Raw genomic sequence first — 20,065 nt, forward strand, 5'->3', positions numbered from 1 at the left:
TTATCAAATCAGCTCAGTGAGTTTTATTATGCAGTTGGCAGCCTTGATCCTAGCAAGCATTGCAATAGTACTGCATTAAAAGGGCAACAGGGGAAACAATGTGTGACTGTTGTGACCATGGGATACCAAATCTTCAGTGACTGTAAAGAGACATTTTCAGTGGGTGGAATTCTAGAAAGATCTGCCTATGGATTGAAACTTGCCAGTTTTCAAAAAACTGGCAGTGTGCTGCACTAAAGAGGAGCAAGTAGGCCCATTGTATCTGCAGATAAAGTTTCAGAAATTCAGGAAGTGTTTACCAAAGTCCTACAAAATCCATTCAGGCAAACCTACAGCTGCAGATACCACAAGCAACATTGCACAGGGTGGTTTGCAAAAGATTGAAACTTTATGCTTACAAAGTGCAAATTGTCCAGGAAATTAAGCCTTGTAACAAACCACAATGAGAGGAAGTTGCTGTTCACATTTCTTAATTATGTTGGTGAAGATGAGCACTTTCTGGAAAATGTCGCTTTCAGTGATGAAGCAACATTTCACCTGTCTGGTAAAGTTAACAGACATAATTTTCACATATGGGGATCTGAAAATCCCCACTTATTTCATGAACATGAGCATGTTAGGCCTAAGTTAAACAAGTGTGCATTTGTTTAATTTGAACAAGTGTTTTCTAACTAATGGATCAGCCAGGATGGTCCCATTTCATGGCCTTCTCATTTTCCAGATATCACACCTATGGATTTCTTTGTATGGGCCTATGTAAAGGGCAAGGATATGCAATAAATAAGCAATGTCAGAGAGCTAGGAGACTGCATTGGACAGGCAGTGACTTCCATTTTTGAAGAGATGCTTCGAAACACTTTGAATGAAATCGGTTGCTGTCTTGACATTCTACATGTTATCAAAGGTGCCCACATGGAGGTTTGCTTAAGTGCAGTTGTGTGATAAGAAATGCTTCGAGTTGCTTTATTAAGTGCAGCAAACCGTTTTACAATATCTATTACAATAAAATTTAATTGAGCTTCATAATCATGTAACTATGAAATAAAATGTGTAGAAGCAGTCTTTAAACCAAAGATATTGTATTTAGTCTTCTAATGATAAGTTATACCTTGGGATCTGTGTTTAATTGAAAGATAATAAGTGCATGAGTAAAAGAGAATATGTGGATGTGCAGGTATGATTTTGGCAACATTTTTTCTTAATATATAATTATTTAGAACAAAAACTGCATTAGAATAACAAGTCACTTGCTGAACCTGGTGTCCTGCTGGGGTAAGAGTAAAATTGCTGTCTTGCATTGCATTCTATTTAAAAGAATTCTAAATTTATAAGCATAGTACTGATTCAACACTTACCGGCATACAATTTTAAAATATCTTTCTATATATACAGTGAACTTTGCAAAGATATTTTATTAGTAAATGACGACATGAATAATTATTCATGCATTGATGAATAATGATCAAAAAGTTCAAAGAATAGTTTTTGGAAAAAAAAAAAAAAAATTAGGATTCATATATTTTTATAAATGGTTCCCTTCAAAGTAGTTTTCCCTTGCTGATATGCAAGCGTTCCAATGTTCCTTCTACTTCTGGAAGTGTCAGTAGATGCTTTATTGTGAGTCAGTTGAGTTCTACTGTTAAAAGTCATCAAATTTTTGTTCTTCAGTGGTCTCATTTGGACTTTGGGGAAGAGTCAAAAATCACATGGGGCAAGGTCAAGTGAATATGGAGGGTGTGATTATAAGTATATATATATATTTATTTTTTTTTCTCAAAAATTCTTGAATGGAGTGGGCAGTATCTGCTAGAGCATTGTCATGGTGGAGAAACCATCCACTGTTTTCAAAAAGTTAGTGGCATGTTTCCTTTTCTTGTTTTCCTTCCATGTCCATTATTATTGCAACAATCCTGAGACATGTCTGGACTTCAACATGCACTGTTCATTATTGGTTTGGTGGAGCAGGAAGAGATTCAAACCAGTAATAAATAAAACTTTAGGACTTCCTAATCACACTTTTTAAATTGCCATTCTTGGTATTCTGCCAAGTGGCTGGTTATTAGACTGCAAGCAATAACTAATATTTGGTGTTTAATTTAATCCTTAAGCTCATTTATATGTATTCTTTAAGAAGCTTCCTTCATTTTTTGTCAAAAGAATAGAATTTAAAAATATGTTGTGTTCACATTTGGATTTTATCACTTATGCCATACACTGAAAGAACAGAATTCATGGGATACTTGGTTCCTGAGCAATGCGACGCTGTCACCACTAGTGGACGAACCCACCCCTTGGTAGGTATATAGGCACTCTGCATCACTGCATTCACGTAGATGGCAATGTGATGTCAGTATGGATAAATGTCGTGAGTTAACTGACTTTGAAAGAGGATGATAGTGGGTGCCCGACGCGTGGGTCACTATTGCGGAGGTGGTACAGAAATTGCACTATCCCCGTTTGACAGTATCAAGAGTGTATTGGGAATATGCCATTTCTGGAATAACGTCTCATCGTGGACACTGCTATTGGGCAGAGAAAGGTGGTGGATGAACTTGGCTGTCGACGTTTGTCTTACATTGTTTCAGCAAACCAGAGAGTGACAGTGGCACAAATCACTGCTGACTTCAACAAGGGAGGTGCCAGAAATGTCTCCACCATCAGGCGATCGTTAGCTGCAATAAGTTATGGGAGCCGTCAACCTACCACAGTCCCATTGCTAATGCCACGACACAGGACTTTATGCCTCAGCTGGGCGAAAGAACATCGGTGCTGGATCGTGGATGATTGGAGACAGGTCTCTTGGTCCAATTAGTCCCATTTTGAGTGGACGAGAGGGCACTTATCTGGCAGAAACCGCACGTACCCATCATGTCAACAAGGACTGTTCAGGCAGGCAGGTGGGTAGTCGGTAATGGTCTGGGGCGTGTTGAACTGGCACACATTTGGAGCTCTGGTACGTCTAGATGCCTCTCCGAATGTGCCAAGTTACGTGTTCATCGTTGCAGACCATCTGCATCCGAACATGGTCACCGTGCACCCACAGGGCAATGGATGCTTTCAGCAGGACAATGTGCCTCTCCATAGAGCCACGGTGACTAGAACATAGTTTGAAGAGCATTCTGCAGATTTTATCAACATGGAATGACCTCCCTGTTCATCGGACACGAACCCCGTGGAGCATCTTTGGGATGCTGTGGAAAGGTCCGTTCGAGCTTTGGATCCTCCACTCAGGAATGTGACAGAATTATGGACAGCGGTGCAGCAAGCATGGATGGAAATACCTGTGGAAAGCTTTCGTGAACTAGTGAACTCAATGCCTTGCCATGTGACTGCCCTTATCTTGGCGAAAGGTGGGTCTACCCATTACTACGTAGGTATTCCATGATTTCTGTTCACTCTGTGTACATAAGAGCATAGAGCAGTTTTCAGACTCATGACATAAGGCAGTCATCCTTTCATTTGTTAAGTCAGGAAAGGATCTACAGATTTCAAATAACTATCATTTTATAGTATGACTAGTTGTTTTCTGCAAAACCCTAGAAAGTATAGGCAGTGTACATCTTGTATGGTATTTAGAAGTAAAAGACTTCCTCTCCAGGACTAAATGTGACTTTCAAAGGAACAGCTCTGCATTGGGCTTGTGCTAGACTGGAAAGATCTCAAAGATGCTTTCCTAAAACAAGGGCACCTGGTGTCTCTTTTCTTTATATGGAAAAAGTATATGACACAATGTGAGATTTGTTAATTTAAAAAATGTTTTTAACCTTAGTCTTACAGGTCACCTCCTTGTTTTTATTGAAAATTTTTTATCCTGTTAGTCTTTTCAAGAGTGTTTAGGATCCACTATCCCCCTTGGTCAGGGGAGAGAGGGTTCCCAAGGAGACATTTTAAGAATTGTGCTTTTCACTATGAAAGCAAATGCCATCGCAAACTATTTCCAGTTATTAGGAAACTCTTCGTTCAGGAATTATAAGATACTAAGTACAAAGTGTGACAGTGCACTGCCCTACTGGAAGACCGTAGCCATTTGCTTTGATAATGCAATATCATCAAAAAAAGGGCTGACAAATTTCTGCAACTTTTCGGGATATGGTACACCTGTAATAATATTGAAAAAGTAGGATTGGTTTCTTCCTGTACCTTTACTCATGTATCAGTTGAATGTTCATTACTTCAGTCCACATTGCCTGCTGAAGTTATGTCTGTGAAATGATTATTAAGATAAAACAAAGCCTCAACAATGAACAATATTGATTATTACTTATTCCAAGCAAAACTTCCAATTTGAGACTTACATTTTCCATTCTGAGCTTATTTATTAAACTAAATAAATAAGCTAAACTAAACTGCCTTTCTGAGTGATTGAGGTTGATATTCATCTTGCAGAAACCATTCACAGAAGTGTACCCTTTAATTTCTTGTTAGAATGCAATGGACACTACTGCAATTGTTTTCACATTATTGTTCCAATCCAGCTGCTCCTTAAATTTCACCAGAATGTCAACCCCAATCACCCAGAAAGGCAGTTTAGTTTAGTCTACTAGTTGAAAACTGGACTAAGCTAAACTGACAAAATATAAACTTCCTTAGTCTATTAGTTTTTGCTATTTTGTATTTACACCCCTTTTTGTGGCCGACCGGGCTAGCCGAGTGGGTAAAGTACCTGCCCGGCAACCCAAGGTCGCGGGTTCGATTCCCGCCTCGGGCTTGGATCAAAGTACTGCAAAAACCTTGGGAGGTGCAATATGGCCATAGAAGCCGATGCGCCAACAACTACCAAATCAAATCAATCACCCCTTTTTGTGTCTTGTTTCAGTGTGAAAATTCCACCACTATTTAGCTTATACCCCCTTTCTCAGTGCTTTATACACTCAATTAGGTCTTCTAAGCTCTGTAACTCATACATTTGTAGTCTCTCTTATCATATGGATGTCCCTTTGCTGTTCTCTCCAGACAGGCTTGCTATGTGCTTTGATAATGCAATATTATCAAGAAAAGGCCTGAGAAATTCTCATGCAGCATGCATAATCTAATGCAGCTTGCACAGGAATAAAAAACTGAACAGGAATTAAAAATTGATGCAGTGTGCATAGGAATTAAAAATTGAAAAGCTAAATTAAAAATACAATATCTAATCTTGGATGTGTCTTCCAGACCTGAACACAGTATTCTAAATTTAGTCTCACCATTTACTTGTATAACAGAACTGTAACTTCCTCCCTAGATGCAAAGGTAGAATAAATAATTGATAAAACACTGTATCTTTCTAGCCACCTGCTTTCTGCTTACATTGCATGCCAAACTTCAGGTCTGATTATACCATAATATGCAAGTCTTTCTTCATTTACACCTTTTAACTCTATGCCACTTAGTGTATAAATTATTCTCAGGTTATTATTTTTTTCTCAAACCTTACATTCTAATACAATTAGAAAAATGACTAAATCATTTTGAAGAAGCTCACCCTAACTTTCATTTTCAACCACCTTTCTGATCTCTCCTTTATTCTCGCTTTGATATCATTCAAGAAGTTGAGAATAGGAGTGGCCAAGCACTGATCTTTGAACAACCAATCCTAGGTTCCTCAAAGATGATAAAATATTGAAAAATACTGCTTGCAAAAAAGATTATAGATAACGATAAAAGTAAGATATGTTAAATGTTTTTAAAATTTTATTATTGTTATTCTTTTTTGTAATATGGAAGCACATACATTTGGTAAAAATTATCCAGTGAACCTTGAAAACAGTATAATTTCAAAATGTGAGTATACAGCCATCCTTACTCTTCAACACACTTAAAGAACATTTCCATCATACTAAAGAGATTTCTTGAGATATCCTAAGAGCATCTATGTAGTAAACACATTTGTTAATTGCCTAGGTAAAATTATACTCCATGTGAGTATAAATGTTAGACAGTTGGAACGTTCTTAGTTCTAATGGTCAACTGATTGTTTGCCTATATTATAGCATAGCGTAAATACTTAACATTTTATCTGGCTATAATTTAAAATTTATTCATTAGGACTAAGCCTGTACAAACCACCATGAAAATATGTTTAAGGATATTCAAAAATCATTAATATATTGGACATTATTAGCTAGAGATTGAGAGAGGAAGAGGGATAATGTACATATATATTCCAGACTTCATTCTGGCTTTTTTTCAGATTACTCCAGGTGTAGTTGAACCAGCGGACACAGCTGAAGTACTGCGGTGCAGTGAGCAAGGGTAATCTACTGCATTATGCTTCCCAAGAATAATCACCTGGCTAGTAGTGGACTGGCAGATCAACAGAGGATTCTTTTTATTTTGCTCAAGAGAGAAGTACAGTGTGGTGATCGCCAACCTCCAATAGGAGACGGCATCAAAAGAAGAAACAACAGATTTCAGCAGAAGAAATATTGAAGGGAAGGAGGCTTTGATATAATAGTCAGATGACCTCTGGAAACAAGGCAAAAACCAGTTATAATCAGCCTTCTACACTAAGTGGGGTTCTGCTGTAGTCACCTTTCCTCTTCAAGAGCATCTCGTGGGATGCACGATGACTCTTCCTATGATTAAAGCCGGCTCCTTTCAAAATCTGCCATGTGATAGGAAATGGCATACCACCACATTATCTGATGCCACAGAGACCATAACAAAACCAACTCCAAAAACTGCTGTTAAAGGAAGACCTGCAACTTAGGTGGAAGGATGGGATCAGTGAACTTTAGGGTGTGACATTGATGCAGTTAGAGGATTTTGTTGGTGGCCACAACAGCTCCTCAGGAAACTATGTGACTGGAAGAAGAAGAAGAAGAGTATAAATGTTTCCAATATTTTTCAATTAAGTGGAAAAGGGAAATAGATCAAACTGAGGTTCCTGTGTAGTAAACACATTTGTTTGGCAAATGTGTTTACGAAAAATTTACTCCATGTGAGTGTGTGCTTTCAATATTTTGTCAACTCACCTTTTTAATCTTTATGCTAAAGATATCATGCATGAAGATTTAGAGACTGGCATAAAACTTGGAGGACTGAAGATAAACAACCTTCGTTGTGCAAATCATACTGTGGTAATTTGTAATTCTAAGGATCATCTTAAAAAACTCTGAGGAGAGTATGTGAAGAAAGTAAGAAAAAGGATTGTTTCTGAATGTGTGTAAAACTAAAATTATTGTGATTGGTGATAATCTTGATTCTAGTAAAGTGAAGGTTAATTGGCAAGATATCGAAGAAGTAGATGAATTTTATTACTTGGGTCAAGAATAAATAAAAAATAGTGACTGCTCAAACGATATAAAGAGATGACAGGCAATTGCTAAAACGTTGGTCGCTGATCTGATAAAATTATGGAGAGATCATGATCTGCCCCTAAAGACGAAACTGAGAATCATTGATTCGTTAATTTTTCCAGTTTCCACTTATGGATGTGAAGGATGGAATCTGAAAAGAGTTGACAGGAAGAAAATTGAGGCATTTGAAATGTGGTGTTACAGGAGAATACTGCTTATTTCTTACTTGGATCAAAGAACAAATGAGTGGGTATTGATTAAAATTGGCAGGTCTAAAATCCTTCTTCCTAGCATCAACAAAAGAAAACTCAAGTTTTTTTGGTCATATAGTAAGAAGGGAAAACTGTAAGAAGGGAAGACCTGCAACTAGGTGGAAGGATGGGATCAGTGAACTTCTGGGCATGACACTTTGCGATGCTGCTCATATAGCACAAGATTGATGCAGATGGAGGAATTTGTTGGTGGCCACAACAGCTCCTCAGGGAGCTATGTGACTGGAAGAAGAAGAGAGTATAAATGTTTCCAATATTTTTCAATTAAGTAGAAAAGGGAAAATAGATCAAACTGAGGTTCTTGTGTAGTAAACACATTTGTTTGGCAAATGTGTTTAGAAAAAATTTACTCCATGAGAGTATAAGTGTTTTCAGTATTTTTCAGTATGGAAAAAAGGAAAATAGATTGAAACTGAGGTAGTGTTTGAAAATAATTTGCGAAGAGCATTTATTTATTTATTTTTTTTTTTGTAGAGATTGTATATCTAAGTTGGATTACTGTAATTAATTTTATTAAATTTTTTTTTTTTTTTTGTAATGCTGTGATTGTTGTGCGCGTCTAAGCTTTTCTGTATTAATTTCTAACTATTCCTATCCCATGTATATGAGTATATGATGAGAGCCTTGTTAATCAATTCGGCCCTGGAGGGCTTTTGCAAGGCTTATGGGGTACAATTTTTCTCAGTGTGGTCTGTGCTTGTTAATAGGAGACTGCTTCTACAGGGATGGGATACACTTAAATAGAAGGGATGCAAGAGTATTTGCTGATGCTATCGAGGCAGCGTTAGGTGGATTGTAAAACAGCCAGCTTTGGGGGGGGGGGGATTCACAGACTAAAACGTTAAAAGTAGCCACAGGCAGAGGTGAAGGTGATTCTTGCACTACTTCTATTAGAATGTGCAGCGGCCTGCAGGGTGGAGTACTGGGGGGTTTCAGGAACTGATGACAGTCATCATGAAACAAATAAATACATGGGCTATGTTAGGGTAACTAAGAATAAGAATGGGCACATGTATACTTGCATGTACACCAATTCTAGAAGTATAGTAAATAAATTTGAATTTGAAGTGCTGGTCAAGACATCAAAGGCGGATATTGTTGGAATATCAGAGACATGGTGTCCCACATATATTAGGAATGCAGAATTGGAAGTATAATATGTACAGAAAGGATAGACAAGGCAGGAGGGGTTATGCTGTTAATTAAGGAAAGTGCATCCAATTGACATAGATGGACAGTGCAATGTTGAGTCAGTTTGGTGTGAAAGCAAAAATAAGAGTAGGAGCATGTTATAGGCCTAGTGACTCTAATGAGTACAATGAACAATTGTACAGTAAAATAGAATGGGCCAGTAAATCAGATTGTATTATAATGTGGGATTTTAACTTCCCAGATATTAACTGGGACTTGTGGATTGGTCATACACACACACTAGCAAGACTTTTGTGGATTTATTGGATGATTGTTTTCTGTAGCAGCATGTTTGAGAGGTAACAACAGAGGGTAATACTCTTGATCTGGTTATCAGCAGTGATTATTCGTGCAATGAATATTTGCAGATAAAGGAACCACTAGGTGGCAGTGATCACAGTGTACTAATGTAGGATTTACTTAAAGATATAATTACCATGAAGGGGTTAAAGGGAAGGGTTTTTGCTTCCGTAAAGGTGACTGCAGTGGTCTCAGACAGTATTTAAATTCTGTACAGTGAGACCAACTGATGATGTTACCAACAGCAAATTCTATTTGGGAAGCATTCAAGGAATTAATTGTGGAAGCTACTAGGCTTTTCATACTGATTAAGAAATACTGTTCAAGGTTTAGGCCTAAATGGATGTTAGATGAACTAATGAGACTCGCAGCAGAGAAAAAAATGCATGGGATGCATATAAATTATCAGGCGACACAGAAGCCTAGGACAGATATAATCAAGTTACAAAGGAGAGTAACTTGAGTCTGTAATCAAGTTACAAAGGAGATTAGGCAAGCGAAGGCAGTTTATAAGAAATCTTTGGCAAAAGATGCTAAGAAGAACAGCAAGGACTTCTTTACTTATATAAACTCTAAAAGGAAGGGAATGAATCAGATTGGTTCACTTGATATTGATGGTTTGACTGTTCATGATCCTGCTCAGATTGCCGATAATCTGAATGAGTTCAAATACAGATATATACAGTTATACCCAGTTATTTATTAACAAATAAAGTACAAATAAAAGTAAAAGTACAAAACCAGTAGCTTTCGAAACGCGTGTCCCTTTATCAACTGATAAGTTAATATAAAATTTGAATACATTACAAGCAAATGTGGCACGTTAATCATGCGTCATTGTTGTAGCACGGACGTGTGCTGCTTTACGCCAGTGATCATCCATCAATAAAACGGTTGTTTCTAGGATGGGATGTAGACGCATGCCTTTCTGGCGATTTAATGCCTTACGATTGTTTATTATGTTTAGTGACTCTAGCCATAGGCGGTGGCGAAAGTGTCGCGCGTGGTCCACTATCTCAAAGTCGCGCTTGGGGTCAAGATCGTGGTTGGTAGCCCAAAAATGTTCTGCGACCGCGGACTGGTCAGTTTCGGCAAGCCGGATTGCTCTGTCGTGTTCCGTGAGGCGATCCTGGAGACGTCTCGATGTCTCACCTACGTAGCAACTGTTACAGGCCCTACAGGTGATACGGTACACTACATTGCTGCTTATGACAGGTGTGATAGGGGTCTTCACGCTGGAGACAAGTGAACGTAGGTTCCTACCAGGTAATTGCACACATTTGATGTTGTAACTTCTAAGGACCTTCGAGATACGTCCTGACACTCCTGGATAGTACGGAATGTAGGCGGACGATATGCCGACTTGTTTCGGAGGTCTTGGGTTGGATGTACGTTCTTCTGCCTGTAACAGGCATCTGTTTAGTACATGGGATGGATAACCGCGTCTGGTTAGGTCCGCCTTCACACGGGAGATCTCGTTACACCTAATTGTGTCGGTGCTGGAATGGCTCCAGGCCCTGGAGAATAGGGTGCGGGCAGTGCTATTGAGATGGCTCGGAGCGTGGCCGGACCTGTAGTTGGTGAATTGACCGCACCACATGGGTTTGCGGTATACTGAGGTCTCTAGACGTGGGCTTACGCGATGCACTAGCACGTCCAGAAACGGGAGCGAACCGTTCACCTCTGATTCTACGGTTTCTACGGTAAACTTGATGAAATTGGATAGGGAGTTGAGGTGTTCTAGTAGTACCGTTTCAGAACCATGTGGTATTATGATGAAAATATCGTCGACGTATCTACACCACGTTGTAATAGGTGTAGGTGGGTTCTGGTGTATCTGCTCCTCCAGATCTTCCATGGCGATGTTAGCTACTACGGAACTGACAGGGGCACCCTGTCAGATACACCAGAACCCACCTACACCTATTACAACGTGGTGTAGATACGTCGACGATATTTTCACCATAATACCACGTGGTTCTGAAACGGTACTACTAGAACACCTCAACTCCCTATCCAATTTCATCAAGTTTACCGTAGAATCAGAGGTGAACGGTTCGCTCCCGTTTCTGGACGTGCTAGTGCATCGCGTAGGCCCACGTCTAGAGACCTCAGTATACCGCAAACCCATGTGGTGCGGTCAATTCACCAACTACAGGTCCGGCCTTGCTCCGAGCCATCTCAATAGCACTGCCCGCACCCTATTCTCCAGGGCCTGGAGCCATTCCAGCACCGACACAATTAGACGTAACGAGATCTCCCGTGTGAAGGCGGTTATCCATCCCATGTACTAAACAGATGCCTGTTACAGGCAGAACTTACATCCAACCCAAGACCTCTGAAACAAGTCGGCATATCGTCCGCCTACATTCCGTACTATCCAGGAGTGTCAGGACGTATCTCGAAGGTCCTTAGAAGTTACAACATCAAATGTGTGCAATTACCCGGTAGGAACCTACGTTCACTTGTCTCCAGCGTGAAGACCCCTATCACACCTGTCTTACGCAGCAATGTAGTGTACCGTATCACCTGTAGGGCCTGTAACAGTTGCTACGTAGGTGAGACATCGAGATGTCTCCAGGATCGCCTCACGGAACACGACAGAGCAATCCGGCTTGTCGAAACTGACCAGTCCGCGGTCGCAGAACATTTTTGGGCTACCAACCACGATCTTGACCCCAAGCGTGACTTTGAGATAGTGGACCACGCGCGACACTTTCGCCACTGCCTATGGCTAGAGTCACTAAACATAATAAACAATCGTAAGGCATTAAATCGCCAGAAAGGCATGCGTCTACATCCCATCCTAGAAACAACCGTTTTATTGATGGATGATCACTGGTGTAAAGCAGCACACGTCCGTGCTACAACAATGACGCATGATTAACGTGCCACATTTGCTTGTAATGTATTCAAATTTTATATTAACTTATCAGTTGATAAAGGGACACGCGTTCCGAAAGCTACTGGTTTTGTACTTTTACTTTTATTTGTACTTTATTTGTTAATAAATAACTGGGTATAACTGTATATATCTGTATTTGAACTATGGACCCCAGTACTCCAGGCCCATTCGTCACTAATCTGAATGAGTATTTTGCATCTACATTCACACGTGAGGAGTTAAGGGAGGAAAATGCCAGAAGTTTATCAAACTATAACAGGATGCTTAATGTTGTAATAACTGAGAACAAAGTGGAGGAGAAATTGTTGAATTATTTGATTTTATTTCTTTGCTGTAATGCCAGTGGTGATGCAAAATTAAACCATTACTGGTATCGTGCAAATAATTCAAGAAGTTTAAAAAAATTGCTAACAATACTTTGATTGCAGTTTGGCTAATAACAAACACATGGATGATGAGAAATATCTTTATAGAATGGTTTAATAACTACTTTGTACCATTTGTGGAAAATTACAACAACAAATAGAACAAAAATGGACAAACAAAACACTACTTTTTTTGGACAATGCTCCAGAACATGTAAAATCTGAAAGTATCACAACCATGCATAAAAATATTTTTTACTCTTAGTACAACAGCAGTTTTATGGACCAAGGAATCATAGTAGCATGTAAGGCTTACTATTTATGAAAAACAATGGAGCAACTTATAAATACAATAGCCAGAGTCAAAATTAACGTTCGGCCATTCTGGAAAAAGTTTAACATAAAGAAAGCCATCGACAACATCCAATATGCATGGAAGACATTGCCAATATCTGGTATGAACAGAAATTGGAGCAAGCTTTGGCCCAAATCTGTCAGTCAATCTGAGGGTTCTGTAGATAATGGTATCATAATACTAAAGAGATTGTGCAGCTTTTCCAAGAAGCAGGATTTAATGAAATAGCAGCAGATGAAGTCAATGAATTTTTGCCAAGCCATGGAAGGGATTTAACAGTTGATGATTTAATAGAAATAAATGATGGTTTGGCACCTGATGACATTGATAATGAACAAACAGAAAATTTGCTGTAAACAATTGGTGGATGTTTTCAAACAGCTGATTGTTTGGCAAAAATGATATCCTGGTGTGGATCTGGGCACTGAAAGAAGCTGCATATTCAAAAGAAAAAAATGAATGATTTGATGAGTGATTACTGATTAATTTTAGAGGAGAGAGACACCACAAACTAGGTAACTTATCTCATATTCATTCTTAAAAAAAAAACTGGCCCAATAGAAAAAGATTTTCCCTCTTCTGATTGAAAAACTACCCATACAAAACAAGACAATATTGCCTCATGTTTTATTTCAATAAATTTTTATATAATAACTTTTGGGATTTAATATATCATTTACTAACCATAGTGCAATATGTATTGATAAAAATAAGTTTGAAATGGGGGTAAGTATTAATCAGCCAGTAAGTTGTAAAATTTATGTTATGCTACAAGTCAGAAGATTACACAAATCAAGTGCTAAAATTTGAATTATTTGAATTAAAATAACAATTTTAAAGAATCAAAATGGGCCTAATTAAAAATAATTATTAAAATTAAAAACCTGCATAGCGCTTATGAAAATTCTATATTTTACTGATGTTAGAAAGGCTCTTGCTATATATGAGAGCACTAGAGCTTGTAATAAGAATCTTGTTTGATACAAATTCTGAACTATTAAATAGATTCATATTAATAAATTCAAAACTTACCAGTTAGTTATTGCAATTCTAGCTACCAAACTTGTATGAATGTTTTGCTACTATATGGACAAACGGTACACATTCAAAAAATCATTGCTGTATTATGCATCACTGAAGACAAATAACATCAAAATTTATACAATACGATAAGTCCTCTGCTTGCTTTATCAAAAGCTACAACCAGGTACCTAGAGTACATTTTATACAAATTACATCATTTTGTGCCATCTGATATCATAATAGAAAAACTATAAGTTGCTAAACATTATTTGAGCAACACTGGTTTTGTTCAAGCTAGCATGAAATATTTTCAAGGTTTACACCAATGTGTCATAAATATATATATAAAAAAAGAGCTACATTAGAAATATCGATATTAATTGAGAAATTGTTGTAGTTAAACATAAGAAAGGCACCTGGGGTGGATGGGATCTATCCAGATATATTAAAGGAGGTGGCAAAGAACTAAGTAAACCCTTAGCCATATTTATGAGAGTATCCTTGGACTCAGGGGAAGTCCCCATGGACTGGAGATATACCAATGTATTCCAATTCACAAAGGGGGAATCTAAGGGTGAAACGAATAATTACAGACCAGTTAGTTTAACTTCTGTTCTGGGTAAAATAATGAAGTCACTGGTTAAAGATGCATTGCAGAATTATCTAGGTAAGACTGCAGCAATAATTCAGACACAGCATGGGTTTGTTAAGGGGAAGTCTTGATTGACAAATTTGATTGGATACTATGATGTGGTTACAAAGGAACTAGATGCAAAAAAATAATTTTGATATTATATACTTGGATTTTGGGAAAGCTTTTGACACTGTTGCGCATGGAAGATTACTGTACAAATTGGAGCAGTATCTTACTAAGGGTAAGTTGCTACATTGGATAAAAGGGTGGTTGAATGGAAGAAGACAGAGAGTGGTAATCAATGGACCCTACTCTTCTTGGACTAATGTTATTAGTGGAGTCCCACAGGGTTCAGTGTTGGGTCAACTGTTGTTTTGTATATTTTTCAATGATATTGATGAAATTATATCAGTTTGTGTCGAAGTTTGCAGATAATACAAAGGTTGGCATGGTTGTTAATGACAGTAATGGCAGTGTGTTACTGCAACAGGATCTTGAAAATTTGGGTAGATGGGCTGAGAAGTGGCAACTGAGGTTTAACATTGATAAATGCAAAGTACTGCATATGGGTAGAAGTAACTCCAGAGGAACATAACAACTGTGTGGTACTACACTTAGGGTGGTAGAAAATGAAAAAGACCTGGGAGTGATGGTGCAGTCAGATATGAAGTTTTCTGAGCAATACAGACAGACTGCCAGAGCAGGTAATGAGGTATTTTCAGTGATATACAGGATTGGTAGCAGGGGAAAAGGTGATTATTCCTTTGTCAATGGTCAGGTCAAGGTCAGTGGTCTTTGGCAATGATCAAGCCACTATTTGAGTACTGTGTACAGATCTGGAGGTGTCGTTTTAGGAAGGATATAGAGTTGCTTGAACATGCACAGAAAAGGGCTGGAGACTAGGCACCTGCGAGGTGATCTGATTGAGGTGTATATGGCTTTGAATGGGTTGAGCATGCTGAATTCTGATGGCATTCTTCTGCTTGCTCAGATTATGAACCTGAGGGAGCTTAAATTCAAATTAAGGAAAGACAGTTGTAGAATAGACGTGCGGAATTTGCCTTTAGCCAGTGGGTGGTTAATTGCTGGAATTGCTTCCATCTGTTGTTGTGGAAGTTGATAGCTTAAATAAATTCATGCATTGTGTTTTTTTTTTTTTTTTTTTTTGGTTGATGCTATGCTTGCCTTCTTGCATCACATCTCTGTTACTACTACAATATATATTTTGTGATTTGCACCTTCCTGGCTTAATGGTAAATACATTTATCTGTCGAATAATTTTTACCTCAGTGTGTGTGTCAAAATCTAAAGTTTTCATATGTGCTGATGGGTTAAAGGACTCTCTTTTAGGACACTTGTTTAGATTTTTCTCCCTAGAAAATTAGTATATTTAATGAACAATATTATCAACAAAGATGGCACTCCAAGAATGATAGGAAACTACTGTTTCTACAGTTTTCTCCACACAGGAAGTAAAATAGCACACAAAAAGAAATTAGCCAACGTTAGGCAATATATACCTTCATTCTTTTGTCTTGGTTTAATTCCATCAACAAAGCTACATCATATTTGTTTCTTGGTACAGCTAGGCCTCGCATAATGCGAGTTTGATTAACGCGATATTCAGTTAACGCTATTTGAAAAATGATACCACTTTACACGATGCAAATTTTCAGTTAACGCGATCTTTTTTTTTATGTCTTGGTTTAATTCAGTCAACAAAGCTACATCATATTTGTTTCTTGGTACAGCTAGGCCTTGCATAACGTGATATTCAGTTAACGCTATTTGAAAAATGATACCACTTTTCACTTTACACGATGCAAATTTCCAGTTAACGCGATCTTTTTTTTTTATGCAATAGTTGAAAAAGATTTGAATCGCGCGTTAAGCTTACCGCGAGTCGTACGGTCAATAAACAAACGTTTGCCTGCTGCCCACCTCGGTGTGTTTCATCAACCATCGAAGAAGACGTGTTTGTCTCCTGCTAATAAAGTCAATGCAGACTTGCATTTAAAAATTCAAAATTTTAAATGAGCCAGATGAAAATGTTACCGCGAAGGAAATAACGGTAAAAGAATTAGATGAAATCTTTCGTATCGCATAGAACCTCAAACAAAAGGTTTGATGTTCTCTGCGATATTTATTTCGCCAGGGCCCAGAAAAGATTGTTGTTGGCTATCGGAAATTGATTGATGAAAAGAGAAAGTTAACACTGTTCAAATATTTCCGCAACAGTAATTTCTTCATTGTGTATTTTATGTCAGAGATTCCCAAAGTTTCTCGGTTCACGGCTCCTTTAATGTCTCAGTAATTTTTTCAAGGCGCACCCAGACCAAAAGAAATACATAACAGTTTCGTTTAATAGTTAGGTCCAAACAACTTAATAAGAAATGCTGAAACTGTGAACTACCTCAAGCTAGTAGTTCACGTGGTGTCCGACAGATTTCGAGTATCGCTGTGTTTCCCTCGAAAATTTTAAATATAATCCGCAGCGCACAGTTTAAGAACTGTTGTTTTATGCAATAAAACATTTAATTCCATAATTATTTTCATTATCTTTTACATTATATACAGTTAAAAAGTTATTTAAAAGGTATTTTTAAAATTCTTTATGGACATTCCAGAAGGTCAAGGACCAATTATAATTTTTCTTATTGGTTATGATATTCGATTAACGCGTTTCCATTTGCGCAATGCGCTCGGAATAATTAATCAAGGCCCACCTGTATATTCACGCTACATGGCAACAGTATTGGGTGCCATGTCACCAGTGGGACATGTCTTAGATGATAAGCCTGTGTGATCACCAGTCAGTCAGGAAATTTTTAATAATAAATTAACTACTAGGCACGTGGTCTCTGAAAATATAATGTCTTCATTTGCAATACCACTTCCTGGCTTAATGGTAAATACATTTATCTGTCGAGTAATTTTTACCTCAATGTGTGTGTCAAAATCTAAAGTTTTCATATGTGCTGATGGGTTAAAGGACTCTCTTTTAGGACACTTGTTTAGATTTTTTCTTCCTAGAAAATTAGTATATTTAATGAACAATATTATCAAGAAAGATGGCACCCCAAGAATGATAGGAAACTACTGTTTCTACAGTTTTCTCCACACAGGAAGTAAAATAGCACACAAAAAGAAATCAGCCAACATTAGGCAATATATACCTTCATTCTTTTATGTCTTGGTTTAATTCAGTCAACAAAGCTACATCATATTTGTTTCTTGGTATATTCAAGCTACATGGCACCAGTATTGGGTGCCATGTGGTCACCGGTGGGACAATTTTTAACAGCAAAATATGTAAAAAAACCCCATTTTGATACCAGAATACTGCTATGTGATTTTACCACATTGCTGAGTGTGTTAAATACAAAATTGAGTAATTGATGCACTTATGTAAACAGCTAACTGATATTATAAATCAAGATATTGTAAGCAAAACAATGACTTACCAGTAGTGTAATGGTTAAGTTTCATGCATGTGTTTTTAGTTACTTTTGGTTAATGTGATCAAATCCATGAGTTGGTCCTTTTGATAGAAAAATTCAATGAAGTGATATAAATAAGAGATATAAATTAAAAAAGAAAAACATTAACTGGGAAGAGAATTTACTGATGAAATAGACTAACCATTGAATGTTAAACTGGAACTTTATTTTTGATGTTTATGTTATCCATATCTTTAATTTGGTAATGAAATATTTTTAAAAATTAGTATTAGTAGTGACAGGTGATGCAAGAAAGGAAGGAAGCTTATACAGCATCAACCAAAAAACCCCCTTCCCGTATCACCTGTCCATACTCTCCTGTAGTTTGTCTAGTTCTTTGAATTTATTCAAACTATCCACTTCTACAACAAAAGTTTCTTCTAACAATCATCCACCTGCTGGCTGAAGGCAAACTTCTGCACATCTATCCAACCATTCTTCCTCAGTTTGAATTTATGCCTCCTCATGTGTGTAGTCTGTGCAAGAGAAAGAATTCCATCAGCATTCAGCCTGCTCAATCTATTCAAAGCCTTAAACACCTCAATCAGATTACTTCACAGATGCCTAGTCTCCAGATGCTGCAATTTGCAAAACTAGAGCCTTTCTTGGGATGAGCACTAAGAGCATCCCTTTGCTCTCTCACCAATCTTGTTACCCTTCTTTGCATTTCAGGAAGGATGCAGATTTGCTGGAACAGCAGATCTGCATTACTCAGAACTTCGTAACTGAACACAGTTACCCACGGGTTATTTTTATTTTCCACTACCCTTAATGTAGTACCACACAGTTGGTACGTTAATCTGGGATTACTGCTACTCATATGTATTACCATGATTTTGTCAATGTGAAGCTTCAGTTGCAGTTTCTTAGCCCATTTGTAATTTTTATAGATTTTTTTTTGCTACACATACCTTGATTGCTGTCATTAATCCTGCTGACATTTGTATCATCAAAATTTAAGTTTATTAAAAGATATTTGAGAATGTTTTCTGGGCAATATTAGGAGTTAGTATTATAATTAAAGGTTTGGAATCCTTTTAAAAAAAATCCATATGCAAGGCAGTAGTACTCTTACATGATGATATGCCAAGTTAGTCAACTCATGTACATGAAAAGTGTGGATTATGTTTCTGTTGACTGAATGGCAAATGACTAAATACTGTGTATTGTTTATAGAAGAGAGTTTGATTAATATTAAAAGATAAAATTATAAGATATTACTATAAAATAGGAATGTATGCATGTAGAAAGGTTTTTTTATGCATATTTATTATTCAGTGTGGGTTACTTTAATTAATAAAAATGGGTGAATAGCTGCAATGTTATGTGAAATATTCTTTTCATATCAGAACAGTGCAGGTATTGTACTTACTGTTCACACCAAAATGCCTGTCAGATGTAGGCCAAGACAATAGTGGTTATGAAAGCACGTTATAGTGATTTACTATAGCATGTTTTAATAATTGGTCTTTTTTTTTTTTATTCTCCCAATTTTCACACCTCATTTTTGTACTGTTTGTTGTCATCTAACAGTCAACACAAAATCGTGAGGTGCGAATAGGTTGAATGATTAAATAATAAGGCAAGATGAGGAAATAAAGTAAAATCTACAGTTCTTATATTCATTTACATTATTAGCACATATCTCTTCCTTCCCTCCCCGAATCTTCAGTATCTTATTATTTTCACTTGTGTGAATTTGATTTGGAGGGAAGAGTTGACTCTCTCTCCCCAGATCTTGTGCATCTCTTGCATTTTTTTTTTGTTCTGTTATCTAACTTGCTTAATGAAATATAAATCACCTTATGCATATTTTTTAGTACTGAGTTATAAATGTTTTTTCTAGGTGAATGTATATCTAGGTTTACAAATCGTAAGATTGCATATTGCGTCAAGTTTAATCCCGATGAAGATCGGCAACATCTTTTTGTGGCTGGCACGTCAGATAAAAAAATTGTTTGTGTGAGTATTTATATTAATTGCAGTGCATTAACATTTATGATTAACAAAAAAAAAAAAAAAAAAAATTGCCTCATCATACTGATTTAAATTATATAGTTATATATGCCCTTTTAGTTTAACATTAACTGTAGGCGCCTCCGTAGCCAGGTGGGAAGGAGCAGCAGTGCGTAGCATACTCTCCTTGATTAGACCGGGGTTCGAGCCCGTCACCACCAAATACGGAGGATGCGGAAAGGTCAAGGAATGACCACCGCATATCCTGGAGCAATGTGGCCTTA

At 37.4% G+C, this 20,065-nt stretch overlaps 1 protein-coding gene across 1 annotated transcript in view; it reads left to right on the plus strand.

Annotated features, from left to right (window-relative positions):
• Positions 1-20,065, plus strand: part of LOC150091459 (pre-mRNA-processing factor 17) — a 176,578-nt gene that overhangs the window by 88,476 nt on the left and 68,037 nt on the right. The window contains exon 9 of the mRNA XM_090368490.1: positions 19,672-19,787. Within this exon, the coding sequence (XP_090224616.1) occupies positions 19,672-19,787 (116 nt within the window). The remainder of the gene's footprint in view (positions 1-19,671; positions 19,788-20,065) is intronic.

Source organism: Mastigoproctus giganteus, chromosome 1 (genome assembly GCF_048544385.1).
Source record: "Mastigoproctus giganteus isolate SK-2022 chromosome 1, ASM4854438v1, whole genome shotgun sequence".
Taxonomy (NCBI): domain Eukaryota; kingdom Metazoa; phylum Arthropoda; class Arachnida; order Uropygi; family Thelyphonidae; genus Mastigoproctus; species Mastigoproctus giganteus.